At 44.2% G+C, this 26,000-nt stretch overlaps 1 protein-coding gene across 1 annotated transcript in view; it reads left to right on the top strand.

Moving 5' to 3' along the window:
- CACNA1B (calcium channel, voltage-dependent, N type, alpha 1B subunit) overlaps positions 1-26,000 on the top strand; it is a 562,801-nt gene that overhangs the window by 384,197 nt on the left and 152,604 nt on the right. Inside the window, exons 15-18 of the mRNA XM_015421148.1 lie at positions 3,447-3,578; positions 5,992-6,064; positions 10,322-10,439; positions 20,184-20,251. Coding sequence (XP_015276634.1) covers positions 3,447-3,578; positions 5,992-6,064; positions 10,322-10,439; positions 20,184-20,251 — 391 coding nt within the window. The remainder of the gene's footprint in view (positions 1-3,446; positions 3,579-5,991; positions 6,065-10,321; positions 10,440-20,183; positions 20,252-26,000) is intronic.

Genomic DNA, 26,000 nt, shown 5'->3' with positions numbered 1-26,000 from the left:
GGGAAACTGTCCTTGACCGATTTCGCACAAGAGCTGCACTGCCGTCGCGCCTCCCTTTGCCCCGCTTCTATTGGTCAATTTCCCACTCAAAGCCACACGGCCACATTTTGACCCGTGGCTTCACCTGATTTTCCCCGTGGTTTCGTGATCCTGTTTTTTGAGGATTATGAAACCACAGTGAAAATCAGGCGAAGCTGTGGGTCAAAATGTGGCCGTGTGGCTTTGAGTGGGAAATTGACCAATAGAAGCGGGGCAGAGGGAGGCGCGACCGCGGCGCAGCTCTTGTGTGAAATTGGTCAAGGACAGTTTCCTAGAAATTGGTCCTTCTTTAAGCAGGAGATGCTGAGGTCAGTGGACAAATAGCCCACTTTGCATGTTACAGGGTTGAAAGTCGATACTGAAAAGAGATTCTCTGCACCTTGGTGATTTTTGGCTCTACTTAAAATCCCACTCACACACCCACACATGCTGCCCTCAAGCAGGTAGCTTGGTAGAGAGAATTTCAGGAAGCCAGAACATCCCCAACTAGAGACTTGGATGGATCAGGGGTGCCTGCCAGTTGCTATGGATACCAACTTCTGTACTTGAAGGATCTGTGATCCTGGACGGAAGAGGAATGGAATTAATTGGCCAGAGAGGGGAGAGTTAGAAGAATTCCTGCCTGCGATCAGAAACCTCTTAATAGTTGCAGTGTAAAATGGGTTTCAATCACTGTCCAGTGTTCTCAGCCTCTCACTTGGCAGGCTTGTCTGTCTAATGTGAGATTGTTAAAGAGATCCATTGCCTTAATGGTCTTTTCTTCATTTTCTGATTCATTAGTTTTCCTAATATAAATGTTCTCAGCTTGTTTTTTCCCCTCAGTAGGGTAAAAGAATGACAAAAGAAGGGAACTTTCTTGAGTAGCGTCCTGTGTCCTTTATTAGATTTTTTTTGTTGTACTCGGTTTTCTTTCTGAAATATGGTAAATATTCAAGTTTTGCATCTCCTCGTGCAGGCCTTCCTAGATTATACCATTGCATACCACAACTTGGGGGTATAGCATGTTTGAATGCTCCTCCATATAAAAATGACTAAATCTCCTGCCCATGGAACACTTATATGTTTGGGCAAAGGCCAGGCTAAAACCCTTTATCCTACAATGCCAATTCTCTGTTTGCCGGCAAGCTTTTGTTTGTTTTGTTTGATTCTGGGAAGTAATCAAAAACACAGTCTTCTTCTTGCAGTATGAAGTGGTACAGCTGAGAAAGTACCAGAGCTTCATGTTCTCTCTATGTGTTTCAGTCAGTTCTTGAAGCGAAAAACTACATGTTAATTTGGGGCTGTGTGATTAAGTATGCTGGGCCATCTCCTGGCACCTTGGGAATTTAGCAGGCAAATGGTGTATCTATATTTGTGATCAATTCAGGGAGTGCCATGCTTGGTTCCTTGAATCACCAGGAGGCAGGTCAGGGTAAAATGGTGATAAATGCATGCAAGTGGTTTAAAACTATACAAAGCAGCTGTGAGGAGAAATTGTATTGGAGGCACAGTGTGATGGGTATAGGGTAATCTCATTCTCCATTGCAAACTGTTCTCTCAGTTGTTGTTAGCTCCAACAGGGAGAAAGACAGGCAAAAGAGGAGGTCCAACTTGCTGCCCCCAGATAGAGTCAAGAAGAAGGAAATACTCAAAGGCTAGAAGTAGGGATGAAGGGTAGCAGCAAATGGGGGTGGGGGAGTTCAGACAGTGTAATAGAAACTTGTCTGCTCAGATTAGATATGGTAGCTGTGACAGAAGTATGAATGCCAAGCCAACTTCAGCAGGGTCCAATCAGCCGTATGGATGGGTTTCTCTACTAGTACCCATGTACATCACTTTCTCTGTTAGTAGAAAAAGGTGTCCAGGAGTCTCCAAAGATTAGGGAATGTTGATTATGAGGGGACTAAAGCAGTTTTCAGATGGCTGCATGAAATGAATCTTTTCCAACACCTTAAAGGTTTTGCACAAATTTGTGGATCCTGAAATGGACCCTTCAAGTCTTCCTTAAAGCTGTGGTTTTTGTTCACAGTTCTTTACACATGAATGACCTGATTAGGATGAATGAGAAAAGAAACTGCCAGGAAAAGACTGAGCCATTAAATTCTAGGTTAATTTTTTTCCCTAAACGAGTGATTGTAGTCACAAGGTGTATTTCCTGTTTTACTTTGACCATAAATCCTTTGACTTGGCAAGCTTAAGTGCTCCATATAGAGAGCAGAGAATATATAAATGGTTAGGGGACACAAGCCAACACGAGAGAGGGACAAGTGTTCTCATTAGCTGATGGCTGCTCAGAATTGCAATTGGTGAAGCACGGAAGGAAAATGTGTCACTCAGAACGTTTCAGTCATGACTGAACGGCATAGTTAGCCGTGCTATTTCTTTGTTTCTTCCTTTAGGCTATTAGTTAGCTGGTTCGCTGCATGTTATGTTCCAAGCCAGTTGCACCAAAATTAATAAAAACAGCAAAACAATGAAGTAAGAAATTAAGACAGAAAAGCAATGAATCTATTAAAAATGACATAACAATTGATCAAGCTAAACAGCAGGGAATGTAATACAAACTGAAGATAAAACAGCATTGAAGTAGAGAGTGTTATACAAGCATCAGCAAGGGCCAGAACAAATTAAAAAGCAAGCAAACAAACAAAGAACAAAAACTTGGTTAAGTAAAAATGTCTGGTGCCAAAAAGAATAAAGAACTAGGCACGAGATGGGCCTCTGTATGGAAGACATTCTGCAACTCTGATATTACCTCTAAAAAGGCCCTGTTTGTGATTTCAGCACAGAAGTTGAGAGTGAACAGAGCAGCCAGTGGTTTTAATTGGTAGGTTGCTATGGTATAGGGGGAGAGCAAAAGAGGATATGTAGATAAGAGAGACTAAAGTTAAACCACATCATAATGAACTGCCCTGCCCCATTAGGTCCTAAGAAATGCCTAGTTGTTCGAATGTAAGCATCCCCATTTATCTATACATTCTCATTGAACTGTCTGAGATAAAACAGCAGATGATGTTTTTGGACTCTACTACTTCAAATTACACGTGAGGGCTCACATGACAGTCTGTTCCTCCATGAAAAAGCTCCCCACACATAAAAAGTTAGCATGTCAGGGAGAAAGCTAGGTTAGAACTCTTCTCTGTGACAAGGTAGTTTTTAATGTGCTAAGACTTCCTACTTAGAACAGTAGCAGATATAGATGGGGAGTCAGAGGCTGGCTCCTCTTCTGTCTGTGAAAAAGATGACTGGCTGATGTTTGCTCATCCACCAGGCCACTGTGATGAATGAAGGGACACTCAGTTTCTGCTGCGACTGTCCCAATATTCCATTCTTTACTTTCCAAAGGAGGTAGCAGGTTTGTCTCCCTCCAGCTTCTTGGTGGATATGCCTACCTCTGGAATGCTAACTTTCTTGGTTTGAAATTTTAGATACTGGAACTCCCTGAGGAATCTAGTGGTCTCCTTGCTGAATTCCATGAAGTCCATTATCAGTTTGCTGTTCCTTCTCTTCCTCTTCATTGTTGTATTTGCTTTGCTGGGGATGCAGCTCTTTGGAGGACAGTAAGTTTAGTCATCTTATCTCAACAGTCTTTGACCAACCAGCACTTGTCCATCAGGGAAGAAAAGCAGTTCAGAGTTTTTGCAATTTCTGGAGCTAGGGCTTTGGCCATTGGTTTGCAGCTGGACATTTGTACTGGTCTAGCCTCTGTGAGAGGAGCTGGCAAAATGAGTGCAAGGAGTAATGATGGGCTACCCACTGAACACCAATAATTGTGATTATTTCAGATTTCTCATCCTCTATGATTCAGCTCAAAGAACTTCACTTTGATTTTGCTGCTTCTTTGTGCAAATTGAGCCCATAATTCTTTGTTGAAGAAGCAAGCTCATAGCTGGGGGGTGCTCCTGGACCTGGGCCTTCTGTTGGATAAAGATGTGGTGGCCAGGCATGCCTTTGAGTGGGTTGTAGGGACCATCTCACTCTGGTCTTCTTCCATCTACATTGGCTTCTAGTTTGCATCTGGATTTGGTTCAAGGTTCTGGTGTTCTTTTATAGTGCTGTATAGTCTGGGACCAGCATACCTTTAGAACTACCTCCTCCCATAAGAATCTACCTGTGCACTCTGGTCACCTTCGGAGGCCCTTCTTCAGGTGCCCCCACCATATGAAGCTAGAAGGATGGCAACCTGAGAAACAGACTTTGTGGTCATGGCACCAAAACGTAGGAACTCCTTCCCTAAGGAGATTTGTCTGTTTCCCTTTACTGATGTCTTTCATCAGCAGGTGAAAATCTTTTTGTTTCATCCAGCATAACCCCAATAATTCTTACTGGCCCTCTTTCTAGTGTTGTTTGTTTATGTGTTTTTAATTGATTTATTTTATATATTTGGAATTCTTCAGATTCTGCTGTGGTTGGGCCTACAGTGGCTGCCGGTGACCTCTGCTGCTGCACCCGGGCATGGAGCGGCAGCCCACATCCTTCTCTGCTGCAGCTCAGCCAGCAGTGGCTGCTGGCATCCTCCTCTATGCCCAGGCCTGCAGCAGCTGCTGGTGTCCGGTCCCACTAGGCTTTGAGCAGCTGCCAGTGTTGGTGCTGAGCTGGAATGGCTCCATAACTGTGTTCTGTGCACGTGCAGACAACCCAATTCTATTGCAAGGGGAAGTAAACCTATCTATATATGTGCTTTTTACTTCAGATTTTTCTGCAAACTTGAGGAGTTCCCCAAGTTTGGAGAAATCTGTTTAGCGTCGGTGTGGCCCTGAGCCGCAGATTTGGGTATCCACAGATGGGGGGTCACATGTCGCTGTTAGTATACAGATACTGTATAAACTGCATGGAAAAACCATACCAAGATGTATCCATGATGCAAAAGAATATACAAAACCAACAATTAAAAGTGGAGATCTAATACCGTTGACAAAAAGCTAAAGTAATATTTATGTATTTATTTATTTATTATTAAATTGGATTTACTAGGCCGCCCTTCCCTACAAGTAGGGCTCAGGGCAATTTACAACAAAATAATATACAATCTCAGATTAAAATAAATTAAAACAAGCCAATAAATACCAATACATAAACAGCATAGTCAAAATAGCAAAAATACAGCATATATTAGATGGCAGGAAAAACTCCAGCACCCCGGCCTCCCTTGGGGGGAGGAGTTACGAGGGATGGGGACTTGTGTGAGAGTGCCAAAGGCTACCCCTGTTGCTGTCCTCAACCGAATGCCTGGCGGAACATCTCTGCCTTACATGCCCTGTGGAGTGGTAACAGCTCCCGCAGGGCACAGATGCCTTCACACAGAGCATTCCACCAGGTGGAGGACAGCCGGACTTCTTTCAGGCCAGGGACCCCCAGGAAGTTCTTATTTCCTGAATGTAACACTCTTCCAGGGGCATACAGGGAGAGGTGGTCCCGAAGATATGTGGGTCCCTGACTGCTAAGGACCTTAAAGGTCAGAACCAGAACCTTGAACCTGATCTGGTGCTCCACTGGGAGCCAATGCAGCTCACACAGCTCTGGTTGAATATGTGCTGTCCATGGGGTCCCAGTAAAGGCCCGTGCAGCTGCATTTTGGACCAGTTGGAGCTTCCGGGTCAGGAGCAAGGGCAAACCCACGTAGAGCGAATTACAGTAGTCTAACCTGGAGGTGACCATTGCATGGATATAAATAGGGAATGTTCACTTATCCCTAAGTACACTGTGGTATAAATGTGGACTAACCTGGCTGTCTTCTAGTGGGTGGAATGTTTGTCAAGGAGGGCTCCAGGAAAAGCTGCAGCATAATTTCAGGCTGAATTTGATCCATTTTAGATTGGGAGAACTTCTGGACAGTCTAGATCCAAGGTAGTCCCAGAGGTGGGTGGGTGCTTAACAATCAGCATCTGAAATTCTCCTCTTTTGGAATTCATGGCATGAAGAGGGGGAACTCTACTTGTCCTACCTTAATCTTCACTTTTCTGCCTTTTCCAGGTTTCATTTTAATGATGAAACACCAACCACCAATTTTGATACTTTTCCCACCGCCATTCTGACTGTATTTCAGGTAAGTTCAAAAGGGTCCCTTTCAGATTCCCTTAGAAAAAAGGGATGGCTTTTTAAAAACAGTTAAAAACAAAATTGATTTAAATATCAAGACTCCCCCCCCCCCCTCAGAGTTGCTGAACATATCCTAAGGGAGCAATCCAAAGCAGGTCTTTACTGAGAAGTAAGTCCTGTGATATTCACTGGGGCTTTCTCCCGGGCAGGTGTCCTTAGGATTGCACTATAAAATACCCAACAAATGGGATGGCAAAAGTAAGGGATTTTTGCAGTTTTCAGAAATTTGGCTGCCCAAAATATATATATAAAAACATTGGTTTATGTCTGGTGTTAAATCTGCAGGGAGATATACTGGAAATAAACTGATGTAATATTGAATCGACTACTACAGGGAGCAAACACATGTAGAACAGAACTCCCCCCACCCTAAGAAACAAAAACTTACAAGTCATGAAAATGAGAATGCAGAAAATCCTTACCTTCACATGGAAGATGGTGGGATGGGTCCTTTCCTTTTGCCACCTCTCCACTGAGCAGAGTTTGGAGCCTTTCTCCAACTTAAATGGCTCATCTATTGAAGGAAGAATTACTTAAGCTGGAGGAAGGATCCTTAGGCTGGTTGGATCCACCCCAATGGGGATGGAAATTTCTGGAAATTTGGGAATTTCCTGTCAATGGCCATTAATCATTGCTGCATTTCTGCTAATTTTGGCATACCCATGCTTTACGTTTTTGAGAGATTTGTGCTTCATAACCAGTCCTAAATAACTATTATAGGGTACAGTACATCGCTTCCCAAAATGATAAGAATGGTTAAACATTTTATGGGAAATGTGCCTTGAACAAATGCTCAGAGGAGTGTTGCCACACTTCCAGTAGTAGAATGACAAATATATATATATATATATATATATATATATATATATATATGTAGACGTATTTTATATGTAGATATATTTTAACAGGTATGATGATTGCAAATTTCAACTAAAGTCATTATTATGATGCAGTGTGTAAATTCTGTTAAGCAAGAATGACTTCTTGTTTCAAATGTCCTTTCACCACCAACCATATATTACACGTGGCTTTACTTGAGGAACTGAAATCAGAACAATGTTTAGTGTTCATCTAGCACATTTCAGTTGTGCCATATATATTATTTATCAGATTTTTATCCTACTCTTCCTCTAAGGAGTTCAGGATAGAATGTGTGATTCTTGTGCACTCTTGGCTATTGTGCTGTGCCATCTCCTTATGCAGTAAAGTGTTCAGATAAGGAAAAAATGAACATATGCATTGAGAATATGATTGCCTTTATTGTTACATTACTGGGTATGCATCTATGCATGAAATGTAGGAGCCTACCCCTGATGAGGTGGGGGGGGGAATAAATTATGAGGCAGTTGTAGCAGGTGTTTTATAAGCATCAGCCAGCCTACATCCTGCGGAGCTGGGCAAGCACATGGTTCTCCTCTGACACAGCTTCACAAATAACCCTTTCCTGTTGTGCCTCCCACCCTATTGTAGCTGATGATTACAATACGCCCCCCTGGCTCCACCTGTCATGACAAGGCATTAACAGCAGAAGTGACCTGCTTTATGTCTTTGCCTGCAGCTCCCAACATTAATGAGGGCAGTAGCCTGAGATGGGCCTGAGGTCATAAGAAAAATAACATTGTGTTTGGCCTTCCAGCTTTTTGCAGGTTAAGATAATTGAGGGATGGAATGATAATCAGTGAGGAAGTGAGAGGAAAATCATAGCCCTCCGTTCAACAGTGTGTTGGGAAGGGAGAGGAGGAAAGGCTCAAACAAGAAAGGCCAGATTCTACCTCTGCTCTTTCTTCTTGCTATAAAATGCATCCATTATTTCCCCCATTCTGTGTTGCTGGTACACACATTATGGTTGCCAACCCCAGCTTGGGAAATTCCTGGATATTTGGGGGTGGAGACAAGGGGGGAAGAGTTTGGGGAAGGTACTGAGCTCAGCAGGGATGCAATTCCATGGAGTACACCCCCTTCCAAAGCTGCCATTTTTTCCAGAGGAATTGATCTTGGTAGTCTGGACATCATGCATCATCCTGAGACAACCCCTGGAGTTTGGCAGCCCTAACAGATGTGCATTGATAAAGTGGCACATACAAGCAATCTGGATGTGATAGGATAGATGATTGCATCAAGGTTCCTTTCGTACATTGTTTACTGATGTGCGTCTGTGCTCATACATATTGGTAGAACACCACTCAATCCCTCAGCTAGGGTTGCCAGGTCCCCCGGGGGGGGGAACCCCCGCTTGATGGGTCCGTTCCCCGCCGGCCTGGATTGGGCTGCTGGGGGGAACCCCACCCCCAAAGTGCCAGGATCACGGAGACATGCCCGGCGTTATGATGTCACCCGGAGGTGACATCATCGCATCGGGCACATTTCAGGGGGACACTCTATCATTTGAGGGAAAACTCTATGGTTTCCCCTCGAATGATAGTGGTCCTGGCCCCAACGTGCCTGATGTGATAACGTCACTTCCGGGTGATGTCATTGGGGCACACGCGCAAAGCACTCATGCCAAAGAACTCCCGGAGAGGGCCAGGACTCCCCCCGCTGCAGCCAAGGTAGGACTTGGCAACCTACCCTCAGCTCATCTAGGGTTGCCAGGCAGGGCAGGGGTTCTTACCAGCAGCTGGGGCCCTCTAGAGCAGGGGTGTCGAACTCATTTATTATGAGGGCCGGATCTGACATAAATGAGACCCTGTTGGGCCGGGCCATGTGTGTCATAAAATGTAATGCCAGGTAGCAGAGATATAAACTTTATAAAGGACACAAACACAAAGGGTTTTTTTTAACTTAAAATAAAATCATGCTTAAAATATTAGCACTCTTGCAATATTTTGTTTATTTAACAGTGTCTGATAACTGACACCTCTTGCTCTGAATTATTGCATCAAGATGTCTGTGTTGTTGCAATCTTAAGTGTGCTGTTCAGGTGTGTATTTGTAAGCTGCAAACCTACAATGACACAGCAGCAGCAGAACTGGAATAAGAAGCAGAAGACAGCCACTTCCACTGTGGGCCTGATAGAAGCCCTCCCGGGCCACATGTTTGACACCCCTGCTCTAGACTTTTGCCCAAATACCAGAGTATTCCCACTGTCATCTGGCAACAAGCTAATGCCACTTCTGGACCCACAGGGAGTGATGTCAGCACTTTAGGATGCCCCCCCCCCCAGTTTTCCACCATTTTCCTCTAGCCATCTAGCTGAACGGCAATGAGGGCATGCCTGTTGGTGGCTGCCATTCCCCTGCTGGGGGCATGGGATCCCCTGCCCCTAGCGAGGGAATGGCAGCCAGGTTGCCAGCCTCCATGTGGGGCCTAGAGATCTCCTGCTTTTAGAACTGATCTCCAGCTAACCGAAATCAGCTCCCCTGGAGAAAACGGCTGCTTTGAAGGGTGGACTCTATGACAGTGTACCATGGTGAGGCCCCTCCCCTCCCCAAACTCCACCCTCTCCTGGATCCACCCCCCAAAGTCTCCAGGTATTTTCCAACCCAGACCTGTCAATGCTAGGCAGCCCTAACTCATGCAGTGATGCAACAGGAAACATTTTCTGAGTGAATAGCATTTTGTGGCAATTCTGTATAAGAAATGCTCCAATCCCATCTGATATAAGAGTGACCTGCTCCCCAACAGAGGCTAATTGGAAGAATGCAAGGCCAGAGAAGTATATCATGAGGCGTAAGAGGCAGCCTTCTCCTTTGTGTGGGTACTTTAGGTTCCCAGGAGCTTTTAATCAATGTATTTCTTGTGACATCCTCATAGTTCACTCATGCCACAGAGATTGATTGAAAGAGGCCTTGCAGGATGTTTTCCCCCAACCACAGACAGCTAATTGAAATGAAGAACAACATCGCCTTTCCTGCCATAAAAAGCTTCCCAATCACTTCATGTACAAAATAGAATTATAACAATTTAAATCAAACAATAAAGCAGCATCAAAAAGGTAAAGAGCAGAACAGAGCTTGTTACCTAGCCAGCCTCCTCAAAGGTTCTAGAGGGCAAAAAGTGTTTCTGCAAGCCACTGAAAGGTCGCAAGGGAGCTTGGTGGGTGAGGCCTGCTTTCTTAGAGAACTCTTTAATAAGACCACTGCTGTAAGAAAACACTTGCATCTTGTAACCTTTGGCCTTGCCTCAGATAGCTGAGGCAATTACTGTAGGCCCTCTGTTGTTTTTTTTCTTTCTCTCTTCCACACTTTTCTAATTAACTTTTCAGATTCTGACCGGGGAAGACTGGAATGCAGTGATGTACCAGGGGATAGAATCCCAAGGGGGTGTCCACTCAGGAATGTTCTCTTCGATCTACTTCATTGTCTTGACGCTGTTTGGTAACTGTATCCTTGCACTGCCTAAATTTGATTTGCTAATGATGGTTTGCGCCACCTCTTCTCTAGCAAATGCACATTTCAAATCAGTGGTGGTCAGCTAATGGGCAGCTGGTGAAAGTTACTGGAAAGCCATTAAGTGGGAAATTGATCCATGGTGAAATGAGGCTGTTTATGAAAAAGGAAAGATCAGTCTTTCAGATGCTGAAAACCTAGACACCTGAAGGTCTCTTTGCATAGAAACACATCCTAAATTGCCCACTTCCTTTTTTCTGTAAAAAAGCGTACCTTCTTTTTTGCATATTAACAAACATTTGTTATGCTTTAGAAGAGCAAAACCAACACGCCAATGTGTTCTGCCACCATTTAGCACCCAGAATTGTAAACAAATATTTTTATTCAAATTGGCACACTCCAAGAGCCAAACAGGACATGATGGGATGGCTGTGTTTTTATTCATGTGTCTTCTGTTCATGTATGGGGCAAGAAGGGATTGCACAATAATAGGCACGTGGGGGAAGGAGCACAGTGAGCTAAAGAGTGGGAAGCTTTAGTTCTCCCCTTACTTTTGTGCTTCTTTGCATGTGAAAATGGATTCCCACCCTTTTTATATCTAGATGGGGCATATGCAGAGCTCTTTTTGTAGAAAAAGCCCAGCAGGAACTCATTAGCATAATAGGCCACACCCAGCAGCAGAAACTCATTAGCACATTAGGCCACACCCCTGACAGCACAGCTCATTAGCATAATAGGCCATACCCCCATGCCTTCCCTTGGCTTGCCCGGACACCGCATGGCTGCAGGGAGCCCGGGCAAGCCAGCCCTTGGATAGGCCAGGGAAGGCACAGGGAGTCAGGGCCCCCCTTGGCCCACCTGCCTCGAAGTTGCTGGTTGGGGGTCGCTCTCCAGGCCTTCTCTCTGTAGCCAGGCACGCAGAGGTTTTGGCTGTAGTGGGCGTGGCCAGCTTGAACTCCGTTCCTGTGCGTTCCTGCCCAAAAATAGCCCTGGGCATATGTATGAATGAATCCCAGGTGTGGGTGGATGACACGTGATGCAGGGACCAATCCCAGCCAGCTCCACTCTGAAGTAAGTCCCAATTTGTTCAGTGGTGCTTACTCCCAGGAAAGTGTTCTTAAGATTGTAGCTGCAGCCACCTTGCTGAATCTATACAAGTTGGGGTCTGGTCAGTGTCTAGTTGGGATCTGGGATTCCGGGATGAAAGAAAGATGAGAAACACATGCAGTAAATAATAAATGTATGTGTGTGGCACTCCTGTGCCTTGTCTGGCCTCAGTATGCTATATTTGTGAGTATTTCATGTGTATGCCTGGAAGTCATGGTTGACTTCTGGCAACCGCTAGAGGGGCTAGGACATTTCAGAGAGATGGCTTGTTATTGCCTGCCTCTGTTTCACAGCCCTGGTATTCCTTGGAGGTCTCCCTTCCAAGCACTTGTCAGGATCGGCCCTGCTTAGCTTCCGAGACCTGACATGATCAGGCTTGCCTGGGCTATCCAGGTCAGGGCCTTTCTGTTGCTTTTCTTGACTCACACTCCACTGCCAAGTGGTGTCAGAGATTCATGGGCTTGAAATTCCCTTGGGAATATGTGTAGCACACCTAATTGCAGTCACTGCATGGTAATGCACACACGTACACACCTTTCAGCACACAGAAGATGCATTCTCACTTGTGTGAAAGGCAAATAGGAACACCTTTTTAAAAGATCTGATTCAAACATATAGGAGAATGGAGTGGCAATGAAATGGCAAACAGCTGAGTTGGTAAAATTGACCCTGCATCACTTTACACTGCCAGAGGAGGAGGATCATATTCTGGAACTGTTTCGCTGTCTTCCTAAATGAAGAAAATCAGAAGAACAAGGAAAGATAAGGTGGAGCATCTTCCTCCCTCCTGTCCCACTAGTTTTCTGTTTGTGTGGAAATTTACATGTGAAAGAGAGCTTCAAGTTTGAATCTACCACTAGAAGTCTCAAAGGAATCCATTCTGCTATCTCAGGGCTCTGCCGTTTCATTCTCCTGCATGTATGAACCAGGTCTAAGATGGTGCTGCCACTCATTCTTTCAGAAAGATCTGCAAGTATGAAAATAATTGGAGTGGCAGCTTTAATCAGCGGCACCTTTTATTTATTTATTTATTTATTATTTTCTATTTATATCCAGCGTACAACAAGTTAAAATACAATAAAACACAGTGCATAAATGCAGTACCATAAAAATTCCACATAAAACAATATACAAGTATTTAACTGATTGTTGTGCTTTTAGTCAGTTTATTGCAGCTAAGAATTGACTTAACATTGCAGCCCCAAACGAAGTTTTAGGCCAGCTGGGAAAAGCAATTGCTCCCTGACAAAGAAACATCATCTTGCTAGATAGTAAAATATCTATTTTTGGTTTCTCTACCCTTCACAATGGGATGTTTGTGTGTTCAAAATTAGACAGTTTTTCTTCTCTGTCTATGCTTAAAGTTGGACTAAAAGAGTCAGAAGTGAGGGTGACTACAGATTTAAGAGCTGGGTGTAAATGAGTCAACCCTGCTGTTTTGGGTTTTTTCCACCGGGAAGGATCATCAGTGGCTCCCAGTTTGTTTCTGGGTTCAGTTCCAAGTGCAGGTATTCAATCTCTAGCAGTTTGCTAAAAGAACAGCATTAAATGCAGCAATTAAGAAAATATAGAATCGTTAAAATATCCTAAAACGTGTGCAGTTTTAATTCTAGGTTGCTGGAAAGGATAACGTCTCTGAGGTGGTGCAGATGCTTTTTTCTTACTGCTCAATAGCTACTTCCCTAGCTACTTCTCAAATTAAGGGACAGTCCTTCCAGGCAACACCCAACTGTAGCTTCTAGACACACTTGAGCCTGCCCATTTTACACACTAAACATGGACTGCGGTCAGACTGGAGCCTTAGTGCAATTTGGCAGCGCCTCTAAGCACTGTTCCCTCTAACCTGAGTTAGTGTGAGCTAGCTCACAGTTTTTTTAGCTTCTGGCTCACACATTTTTGTCTTCGCTCAGGAAGGATGGCTCCAGAGCAAACTAATCTATGCAGCAGCCAAGTCACGCGCTCACAACTTTAATGCCAGTCGCTCACAAAGTAGAATTTTTGTTCACAAGACTCCACAGCTTAGAGGGAACAGTGCCTCTAAGTGCTCCGATTTAAAATGTTGCGGGGAAGATCAAGCAGGCAGCATACCCAGCTGCGGCTCCCCACCGCACTTGCTCCCATGGTCAAGCATCCCACATTACTGTGGCACCTCAACCATGGAGCATGTTGTCGCTTTATGGCTGGGCATGTGCATAGGTGCTTAGGTGCACATAGCCGAGAACATGGGGGACAAAAAACTACTTGGAAATGGATCTGACCGGTCCCACTCCCCATCCAGCTTGCATGTGCAACAAGTTTGTTCAGATGTGGAAAAAGCGGAGTGGAAGCACAGGCCATCTGGAAACCACTGGATATCCTCTGGTAGCTATTTAATCTGTATCCAACTCATCATACAATGGGGTAAGTATGACTGGGGAATGGCTTCCAGGTGTGGCTGTGTGACCGAGCCCATTTAATCCGTATGGGAAGCGCAACTATATTGGGCCAAACTGCCCATCTGACTGCAGCCATGGTCTCCCTCTTGTCACTACAGTTACCAGGGTGTACTTATTTTATTGTGTGTGTGTGTATTTAATTTTCCAGCATATGTCCATAGCAGCTTACCACAACAGAAGAAAAATCGTAATAAAATGAAACTAAGACACCAATAGCACTAGAAATAACCAGAAAATATATATCAGTCGAATGGCATTCTCAAAGAGAAATCCCAAGTGACCAGTGAAAAAGGGAGACAACCCTGCCCTTCTAACAATCCAAACAAACAAATGTGCGGTTCCAAAGGCAATTGGTTCCATTGCCTCAGTGCCATGTGTGTAAAGGCCCAGCTTGCAGCAGCAGACACAAATACACAAAACTGATGCAGGGCCCAGTTTGATGCACAAAGAAGGGAGGAGGATCTGTGTAGGGAGAGGCAGCCTCTGTCTCACCAAGCACAGCATCCCTGGAGAACTCTTGACCCAAACCCTGCTGAAATGAATGGGCAGAAATAGGAGCTTGCTTCAGTGAAGCTCACACAGAAGTTCTTGACTGAGTGAGCTGGTAATCCACGTAATGAAATATTTTCCTGGTTACAGTTAAATTACAGATGAGCTGGAAAAGGGTTAGGATTTAATAACAGTCATTATTCTTTTAAGCATGCTGATCATCCATTCACAGGACTGCTGTATATGAACCCGTCAGGTACAGTTTGGGGGCGCCATGCTGTGCCCACTCTTCGAAGGAAATTCTGTTGATGGATGATTCCACCAGAAGGCTATACTTAGGGCAGGATGCTTTTAAGAATGATTTCTGCTGTCTTCTCCTTGCTTCTCCTTCTTTTACATTTCAGTAGCTGGTGCTATCATGCCCATCTCCGGGGGGGGGGGGGCAAGCTGGATGTGATCTACTGTCCCTCACCATTGCAAGTCTGCTGACCCCCAAGCTTTGCTTCCCATTGTTGCATTCTGAATAACTGATAATGAACTCATGCATTGCAGACCAGAGGAATCTACTGACTCTCTGATGCATTTATAAAATAGCAAACATTAAGAAGAAGAAGAAGAGATTGGATTTATACCCCGCCCTTCACTACCCAAAGGTGTCTCAGAGCGGCTTACAAACTCCTTTCCCTTCCCCTCCCCACAACAGACACCCTGTGAGGTAGGTGGGGCTGAGAGAACTCTTGACAGAAACTGCTCTTTTTCAAGAACAGCTGTGCCAAAGTTATGGCTTGCCCAAGGTCATCCAGCCAGGTTAGAGTCAGCGCACATAACCACTACACCAAATTGCTTTCTGATTCTCAGGGACAGATGGAAATGAGTTCACTGTATAGCTGCCAACCTCCAAGTGGTGGCTGGAGTGCCCTTGGAATTGCAACTGATCTCCAGGCTACAGGGCTCAGTTCCCCTGGAGAAAATGGCTGCTTTGAAAAGAGGACCCTATGGCATTGGCCTCTGTGCTCAGCAGAAGGTAATGCCATGCAGTCCTCTTTCCAAAGCACCCTTCACCAAACCCTGCCCACCCCTCACCAAAACCCGCCCTCCTCAGGCGCCCTCCTCAAATCTCAAGGAGTTTTCCAACTTGGAGTTGGCAACCCTAGTTTATTGCAACAACGTTGAAATGCATGAGGAAACCAAATAAGTGTGCATGTGCCTGTAAGCAAAAAAAACAGCACCCACATTAGCAACATGAAGGGAGACTCACTCTGATAAACCCAACTCTCCCTTATGAGATTTGGTGAAGCTGTTTGCTCTCTTCCACTGGAATCACTCTGAATTTGCAACGGACACCAGAAAATCAGGCCTGTTTGGTCTCTGTAGAAATCCATCTTCTCAAGTGTTTCAGACATAGACTAATTGAAAGGAAGAGAAATCCCTGATTTATTTTAACATTCAGTGCAGTTTCCAATTAACATTAACGAGGGTTTCTGTGCTAGATTGTGGATGAGGCTTTTGAACGTTACTGTTTCCTCCATTTACCCTGCTGATACCATATCAGAAGGTGCTTTCCTGAGGAGTTTCTTTAAGAGAATGCCTGCATTTCCTAGAGGGAAATCAAATGTGATGGTATATGGAAGCAGCCCAAAGGCATTTTGCTTTCCCAAGTGGCTGAATTTCTGCAGTATGAGCTCCAGGAAGTCTTGCAATGTTATGGATGGTGCTGAGGGTTCGGTTCTTGGATCACACAATTTGGGAGTTGTTAATGCATTATCAGCTTGCGGCAGCTGGAATGGGCTTCAGCTGTTCTAGTGCAAAACGAAGCAGAAACCCATCTTCTTTGCAGATAGATGGAGTAGCACAGCAGAAACTCTTGCCTAATTGTCTTGATAATGGAGAAATAACTCTAGTAATAGACAGGAAGCGATGACATTGGGAAATGGTCATAACATCCTACTAGAATCTACCCAAATTATGAACTTTTCCTTTACAGCACGATGATCCTACTCCTACATTCACCACAAGTAATAAAGACATCACACAAGTCAAGAATAACTCCAGACATCTCCCCCCCACCCCATTTTTGCTTGCCTTTATGTAGCAACACACTGGTGCCCAACATACCCTGCAGTGTGAGAGACCTTGACGGAGCATTTCTCAGATTGCATATTGTTGCTTTGTAGTACCTGTTATGTGGGGTCCCAGCCCAGCTCTCCCAGTTTGCTGTGCTTCTGGGCCACAGAAGGAGAGGGGAACAGGTCTGAGAGCACCAGATTTCTCCTTCTCTTACTGGCTGCCCTTCTGCCTGGACAAGGGTAACTCAGGAGTTTCTCACAGGTCTCCTCCCAAGCCTTTCTGCTACAAATGATGGCATGCCTTTTGGCAAGTCTCTGCCCTTTGCAAGGAGAGCAGTTGTCAGGAGAGGCAGGGAGTTGTCCTTCATGTCAGTCTTTGGACCCCACCCCTTTGAACCCTCACCACCAATCAGCTGTAGTATAGGTAGAGACAAGAACATGAATATAAACTAATTATAAGGGGGAAAAAATACATGTATTTATTACAGAAATGTTTAAAAACCCTATTTTTTCCTTTCCCCCTTTTCCCCCTTAACAGAACTCCACGTTTGGTCCTACATCAACTTGTTCATTGCCTTTTGATCGCTATAGGAATCTATTAGTACTTTATATAGTTTGACCTCTGAAGAAGGCCCCATTGGGCCGAAACGCATTAGGGCACTATGGTTTCCCTCATGCATGTGTCACTTATGAGGCTTTAGTTGGGCCCTTATGTTTTTAAAGATTCTGTAATAAATACATGTATTTTTTCTTATCATTAGTTTACATTCATGTTCTTAACTATTGGTCCTTTACTTGTTTTCTAACTAGGTTCTTGATTCAACTTTGTTGGGTTGTCCCCCCCCTTTTATCCTGTATAGATAGGGACGCTTTAAAATTTGGTACTCTTCTAATCCCCGATTATACTTTCTAAACCTACTTAATGCATCAGGGCTGTTGGTGGCCTAAAACAGGTTGAGTTTCTATTGAGTTTGAATAGATCTTTTTCTGCAGTTTTCTACAGATTGTCTTCATACTGTTTTCATTCTGAGAGCTTTGACTTTTTCTGGACCGTGCCCTAAATTTCAGCAGTATCTGCTTACATATGAACAAGATTGTTAAGTCTCATTCTTTTCCCAGGAGGGAAAACCTTTCCAGTTGTTTCTCATTTTTATTATCTGTCAAGCAAAAAGTTAACAGAAGCATCACAAAACAAAATTTAAAGTTAGCTGACTGAAGAACTCCAGCCCTGTTATACGAGCTACAAAGGGTTTTTTCTCTAGTATAAATGGACATGGCTTGAAATAATGAGACCAACATTAAGAAAAGTGGGACATCAGCGAAGTACAGTCAGAGCTGGTAGCTGGAAGGTGAAAATATTTGCAGAGAAATGGTGGCAGTTTCCTTGACTTAAAATGTTTTGAGCTGCTCCAATACTGTCTGAATGTAATTTAGAAGAAATTATGCTATAAGAGAATTAGATACAATATAGATTCTGGTCCCTCCACAGATGGATATATGAGAACATGGGTTTGGAACAAATAACCTGTGTGTATATCTGCAAGCACTAGGCCACAAGTTGGTTTGAGCTCTTGGGGTTGCTTTGGAGTGAGAGGGCTAAACCAGACATAATGGCAGGTCTGTGAATTTATCTCCTGCAGCTTTAAGAAAGGTAAATAGCAGCCACTGAGGATCCTGATCCAGATTGGACCTGTGGGATAGGCAGCCCATTCCATCAGCACTGCTTTTCTGACACAAATTTTCTCCTTCCTGCGAAGTACAATTGGCCCTGCAAGGAAAACTCTATGCTTGTGCTACCTCTCCAGAGACCCATTCGAGGCAGCTCACAAAGTAAACATACTACAACAAAATCATTAAAAAAAACAGCAATATAACAATCAATATTAAAACAAACTATCAAAAATCATAAAACCAGCATTGGTGGTGGTGGAAAGTGCCACGGAGTCACAGCAGATTTATGGTGACTCTGTAGGTTTTCAAGGAAAGAGACTAGGGTTGCCAAGTCAAACTTACGAAATAGCGGGGGGAGTCATGTTCCTCCCTGGGAGTCTTCTGGCGCGATAGTGACGTCATTGCGTCGGGCACGTTGGGAGCAGTGTTCCCTCTAAGATGAGTTAGTGTGAGCTAGCTCACAGTTTTTTAGCTTCCAGCTCACACATTTTTGTTTTAGCTCAGGAAGGATGGCTCCAGAGCAGACTAATTTATGCAGTAGCCAAATTGCTCGCTCACAGCTTTTATGCCAGTAGCTCACAAAGTAGAATTTTTGCTCACAAGACTCCACAGCTTAGAGGGAGCATTGGTTGGGAGCGGGGCCACAATCATTCGAGGGAAAGCCATAACGTTTTCCCTCGAATGATAGAGCGTCCCGCAGTAATGTGCCCGACGCGATGTCGTCACCTCCGGGTGGCGTCTTCACGCCACGCACGTCGCACACTTTGGGGGTGGGGTATCCCCAGTGGCCCAATCTGAGCCAGCGGGAAACAGGCCTCTTGAGCGGGGGTTTCCCCGCCCCCCACAGGACCTGGCAACCCTACAAGAGACATAGCAACCCTGGTGGTCTCCCATTCAAATACTAATTGGAGCTGACCCTGCTTAGCTTCCAAGGATCTGATGAGCACCACTTCTATAAGCCCTGAACAAACAGTACTAGCCTAGATAAACCAGTAATCTAATTCAATAGAAGGCAGCTTAATGTCATATCTTGGGTTTCTGAGTATTTATTTATTTACATTATTTTCATTATGTACAGTCAGCCTTTCTCACTGGGATTCAAGGCGGATTACACCGTATGCATGTTTGTACCATGTACAGAAGGAGCTCTAGTGCCAGGGTAGTTGCCCAGCTTCTTCAAGCCTCCAACAAAACAATGTGCACAAGTTCTTCTTTTCAAACCCTTGCTCCAAGATGGAAACTCTTCTGCTGTTCCTGCTGGGAGGGAAACTAGAGTTCAGTTCAGAATATATGACCTCCTCCTGGTCGTTGTTCTTTTGAAAGTGATGCTGTGATTGTTCTGCTCAGTAACGTGTGCTTATGCATATCCCTTCTTTCAAATTAAGTCCCTCTGTTAATCCAGCTGGCAAGAACAAGAGTTGCTATCTCTTAATAGTTACTGGAACTCAGAAGTCTGACAGTGTGATTATAATTGCTTCCATTTCCCCCCTTAAACTAGCTGGACCTGACAAACAGACATAGGGGAATGGCATACAGTCAATCTTCCAGCCCCTCAGCTGCCTTCGGTTTCCTGAATTTTGCATTTCCTGCATACAATTTGAAGGTCACCTCTCTTTATTTAATAACCTTTCAGTGGCAGCTCCCACTGCCCTGTTTCTCATCTAGTCCCATTGCCCATCCTCTCTGCCTGTCTGCTGTGGGGCAAAATGGCATCACAGGTTGTTCTATCAGGCACAGGCGGATGATGGGTCCAGAAAGGACATGGGTGGAAGCATCCATCTCTGTATCCTTTGTGGCTCAGAGATTGTGACAAGAGGGTTGCTGAAGGTTGGCCCCTAGGAACCTTATTCTTGTTTCTTGGTGGAGGCTGGGAAGGTGAAACTAGAGCAAGAAGCCTCGAATGCCATCTAACCTATTTAAGTTGAACATTGTGTGAAGAACTGTTTAAAATCTTTAGCCAATTTAACTAGATACGCTGCTGAACGTCTTCCTGGCCATCGCTGTGGACAACCTAGCCAATGCACAAGAGCTGACCAAGGTAAGTGTATGAAATGTGCTTTCAGCAGGTATTGGCAACAAGCGGCTGCTTGGCGCACAGTGTTCTTTCTGTAAAGGAAGCTGGCGATTCCTGAATGCTCTTCCCATTTGTTTAAAAAAGACTATGCCTCCTGTTGGATTGAATGCCCTTGAGCTTCACTTTGGCACATGCATGTTCTCCCTAGAACATTTCATTGCCAAACTAGAAGTTTACAAGAAGCTCACCAGGGAAAAGTATATATAATACCGTGAGCATATCCTCCAGCATTTCTCTGATGAAAATACAAACTTGTAACACCTCCATTTTCATTTCACTTTCTGAGCTTCCCTTCTGCCTGAGCCATCAAACTTTGCTGTAGGCCCTACTCTGCCTGCTGTATTAGTATCTCCTGCAATAAACTCCAAACCCAAGAGTATCTGGTCTTTTGCTTAAAGGCACAGTTGAAAAACATAACTGTTCAATCAACATTTCAAAATATACCGCAGCAATTGCAGTGTATGAAAAGGACAGGCTGTGCACAGAACAGTGCCTTGCAGCCCAATCCTAGGCTAGGGTTCCCAAATCCCCCCGGGGGGCAGATTTCCCCCCGCTTTCAAGGCCCAACTTCCGCCCCGCGTGGAATCGGGCCCGGGGGAAACCCCACCCCCGCGCACGTGTCACCCGGAAGTGATGTCGCACGCTGGAGTCCTGGAGAAAGCTGACGTCATCAAGCCAAGCCGAGGGAAAAAATGCCATCTGGAACATGTCTAGTCTACAGCTGAAACAAAGTCGGCTCCAAACGTGCGATTTAAAGATTTATATGTGTTGTCCTCCCTTACCGCTATGAATCATTGTTAGTCCCTTGTGAATGTGTAATTGTAAATCGCTCAGAGCCAGCAGCCCTGCAGGATTGAGCGATTAATAAATTGAAAGATTGAAAAATTAAATGTCCAAGTGAGACTAGGGTCACCAGAAGTCAACCATGACTTCCAGGCAGACACACACACACACACACACACACACAAATACAAAAAAATAATAATACCGGACACGTGGCAACCTTAATTGGTTCCACTATGGAAACACCACCTGATAAGTCAAGACTCTCAAATCCAAAGAGAAATTTATATGAGGAGACATTTGGAAGTATTCTAGCTGAACATGGCTGGGTGACCATCTACATGCAGTTGTAAAAATCAAATTCCAATTTCTGTTTCACTTCCACAAGAGTGCCTGTGAATGCACATGAGAAATGTTTCTTCTGAACTCGTCCTTGGCAAGAGGTCTGTGTTGCATCAATTCCTTTGGGCTGAAAAAATACCATAAACAATGAAGCAGCTGACACAAAAGGGAGACCCTGACTTAAGGAGAGACTTAGGGCTAGAGCCCCCAAATCTTGAGGGCTGTGGGAGCCAGAATTACTTATAAGCGATCCCTGCATTTTGGATCATTATGTCTACTTTGTTCTGCATAGTTTGGTTGAAGATTGCCAGCAGATTGGTTGAAGCAAAATACTCTCCATATGTGTGTTTGTTGAAAGTAATGTGCTATCTAGGGGAGGAGGTGAATGATGCTGGAAAGGTCAAGGATACAGATCTGTGCAGGGTGAGCTGGTCAGGCTGGAAATGACATTCTTCCCTATCCTGTGTGGATTTTGTTGTGTCCCAGAAGCTCTGTAACTAGACAATGGCTCCTCCTGGGGGAATGGTCTTACTCTTTAGGAGAATGGAAGGGTGCCCCCTCCACTGAGAGCAGAGTGCAAGGTTTTTGAACAGTGTCCTCTGAATGGAATATGTGCATCTCTGCCTAGTGGCTGGTGGCCACTGCCTACAGACACAATTCTGTTTCAGGGTCAAGACTTTTGCTACAACTCTCTTTCTCCTCTTGGCTAGATTCGTCATCTTGAGGAAAGATTCCTCCTGTCAGTTTTTAATCTCTTTCTGCATTTTATCAAACCCCTGGGGATTCTTTTGTTGTCTCCCCCCACACAAGATTTGCAGACGCCTTCACCAGCAATATGAAGACAGAGATTCCTTTCATTGTTGTTGTTTTTTTTAAAGGTCCACCTCACTCTTTTTAAACCTAACTTTCCCCTTTTGAATATTTCAGAAGCCAGCTGTGGAAGGTTTAGGAACCTGACGTTACTAGCGTTTATGGTTGTGCACAATTAAATATTGATGAAATCAAAAGCACTGATGAATCGCCTGACATCCTTTGAAACGCTCTCAGCTTTATTCAGTCCATGGATCCAAAAATCACTAGGGCTTTTTGAAAGGAGTGGGGAGGGGGAGATCAAAGTGGTTCAATTACACGCCATACCTAAAGAATGAAGGATTTGTTGCCCAGTAAATATGAGCATGCAAAGAGAGAGGGAGAGAGGGAGAGAGGGAGGGAGGCAGAAAAAACGAAACCTGACAAAATGGTCTGGAGAAATAATTACGTTACCAGGGAGTCAGAGGACCTCAGGAGGCTTCCTTGAGACAATTACATCTCAAGGCTAATCAAGATCAGAGCCGTGTTCAGGGCCCAAATATAGCAATTAACCAGTGAACAGCTTGAGATCCGAAAGGTAAGGCAAGGAAAAACAACCTCTACAGCACTTATTATTATTAGCCCCCACCCCCTTTGTACTTGCCTTGGAAGATCCTACCATACCTTCTTCTAGCAGTTGTCACTGCATCTCTTAACATGTTTTAAAGGGCAGTTAGAATATGTGCCCAGTTGTTCCTGCCAATTAATGTGGAGTGCATGTGAAATCCAACACCATTCATAAAGCCGCTGGGATCTACCACATGACAGGGGTTAAAAAAACCAAATTTGTTGCTGTGATTGAAAAAATCACACACACCCCACAGCTGTAGCTCCATGCATAGCTCCATTCACTGTCAGGACAAACCTTCAAAGGGCCCTAGATTCAGAGGCTGATTCTGCATTGGCTTTTCCCTTCGTTGTTTTGACAAACCCACATTGGAACAGAAATTCCTCTCTGCACTGCATGCTGTTTTCACTTCCTTGGATCGTCAGATTTTATAGGAGCTGCGGTGGCTCAAGTGGTTAAGACACTGAACTGCAGGCTGTGGAAGGTCAGTAGTTCAGCAGTTCGAGACCCGGGTGCCGCATGATGGAGTGAGCTCCCATCTCTAGTTCCAGCTCCTGCCAACCTAGCAGTTCGAAAGCAAGAAATTGCAGGCAGATCAATAGGTACCACTTTGGAGGGAAGGTGACAGCGTTCCGTGCACCTTGGTGTCTAGTCATGCCGCCCACATGACCATGGAAATCTCTGCCTAGTGGCTTCGGCTTTGAAATGGAGTCGGATTCGACTGGCTTTCGAGCAAGGGAACCTTTACCTTTACTTACACTCCATGCCACTTTCACTTCCCTTGATCATCAGTTTTTATGGTACCTTTTGCATGGATTTATGGCTGTTTTATGGCCATTTAAAGGTGACTCTGCAGTCAGTACTGCATTGCCCCGAGATATCTGAATGTGGTTTTGAGCTGCACTTTTTCCTCCCAGTTGAGAAAATGTGGAGCGAATGCTAGATGCAGAATCACCCAGAGTTTGAAGGGTGGGGGAGGGAATTGCATATGAGCTGCTGCTTAACTCTGGCCAAAGTAAGGATATCAGGTAGCAAATCAGGCCATCAGGAGGTCAAAGCAGGTCATGTGTTGATGGCCTGAACCCCCCCCCCCCCAGTAGCTTCCAGGTCAAGCTTGCTCTTTGGTCGGAGCAAGAGGAGACAGTCTGAAAGTTGCTCATCATATTTCCCAGGAGAAGGTATCTAGGGGATAGTCGGCATGCACGGTGTAGTAGGGATGAAGTTGACTATCTGAGCCAGCTCATCATCTATCAGTGCATTGATAAATGTGCTGGAAATTGGCAGATGAGAAATATTGACTTTGTGTAATTGTTTAATGGGCCATCTTTCATTCAGTCTGGCTTGGATTCCTTCTCTATGAACCACAGCACAGATTTGCTTGTCATTGATTTTCATTGGTTTAAAGAAGCACCCTTTGAATGCCATGTGGCAAATGTGGCTGGATCATGCCAAATATCTGAGCATTTAATTGTTTCAGGCTCAATTGGTTTGAATGTTTTTCAGTCAGTTCTCTTTCTCCCATTAGTTTTTTCTTAATTAATCATTTATATACCATTTAAATGGTACAAAGTGCTTTACAGTCATTTTGACATTGCTTTTCACAAGAGGACTATGAACTTAGCATAATGTATGTATTAAAGAGAATATACATGCACACAAGGACTTGTCAGGCAAAGGACATCCCTTTTCTCCCCTCCCCTTGCCATTATCTCCAGTGCTGCCCCCTCCCCAGGTTTTATCCCCTACACAAATTTCCAGTTCACCCCCCCCCACTTCCTACTCTTGCAGTCACTGTTGCTGTGTTAGCTACCATTTTATTTACTTGTTTATATATTTGCAGGTTTACATAATTCCTCCATTTTATCCTCACAGCAACCCTGTGAAATAGGTTAGGTTGAGAGTGTGACTGGCCCCAGGTCACCCAGTGAGCTTCCATTGCAGACTGGGGATTTGAACCTGAAGTCTCCCAAGTCCTAGTCCAGCACTCTTACCATTATACCAAAATATTCTCTGAACTCTTGGAGTTTCTTTCTTTTCATGCCTGCACCTCTGCAGATTTCATTCTGAATATGTGTGTGTGTGTGTGTGTGTGTGTTTACCACCAAATGAGTTGTTTTTAGGTAAGATATTTTTTGCAAACACCAGTTTTCAGAACACTAAATTTTAGCCACGCCTCACATCATTGTGTGGATTTGTCTATCCACATGGAGGCCAATCCTTGACTGCTACACAGGGATATGCATACTTAAATTTACACAGTGTTAAGCTGCTTACAGGTATGAGTCAGAGACAGTTAAGTGATCTGTGGTGTAGCTTGGCTCATATCTTATTTCTTGAGGTGCATTTTGCTTCAGAAATTTGGAAATGCTGTTTAAGCCTAACTAAAATTATTCTGGTTATGCTGAAGAAGCTTGCAGATAGTAGATTTATAATTCAAATTTTCACTCCTAGTAACACTTATTTTTATTGCCAATCATGCACTTAACCTGAAACTATTACTTTTGTTTGTAAAGAATTATGAGATGCATTTCAAGCTGACATCCTGTTTTTGAACCTGTGCAGTCAACATTCATCAGTCCTGGCATTCAACACCAATAGTCACTTTGAGGACATGCTCAGAATATGGTCACTTTAACTGCTTACTCAGACTCAGTTCAAATGTTAACAAACAAACCAGAGTTTGCTCATGTCGGATTTGAGCTTGGTTCAGATGCCTGAACATGGATACCTTGACAAATTGAGGTTTGTTTTCTTCCTAGTAACCGTAATTCTTAACAATACTTTCATTCTGGTTTAGAATCGTAACAACTAGGAAACAATAAACTTCAACACATTAAGATGCCCACACATTTGGATATCATGATAAATTAGAAGTATTTAAAGAAGAGGGGGGAGGACCATACAAGCCCAACGAGGTTCCTGAACTCCAGCTTGTTCATGGTGTCTGAACTGAATTTCAGTCTCTCACTGAGGAACTGCCACTTTTTGTGATAGCTGAAACTGATTTTTTAAAATGACATTCTGATTTTCAGAACAATGGCCTGGATCTTTCTTCAGTATGGCAAATCTAGTCGTCATCATGGAAACGTTGCACAATAGCTTAGGCATGATGCTGTCACCTGCCTGCCCCCACGCTCCAGTTCCCAAGCAGCATTACGACAATGCGCACAC

The sequence above is a fragment of the Gekko japonicus genome, unplaced genomic scaffold (genome assembly GCF_001447785.1).
Source record: "Gekko japonicus isolate JY-2015 unplaced genomic scaffold, Gekko_japonicus_V1.1 scaffold40, whole genome shotgun sequence".
Classification (NCBI taxonomy): Eukaryota; Metazoa; Chordata; class Lepidosauria; order Squamata; family Gekkonidae; genus Gekko; species Gekko japonicus.
This window is presented reverse-complemented; position numbering and strand designations above follow the sequence as displayed.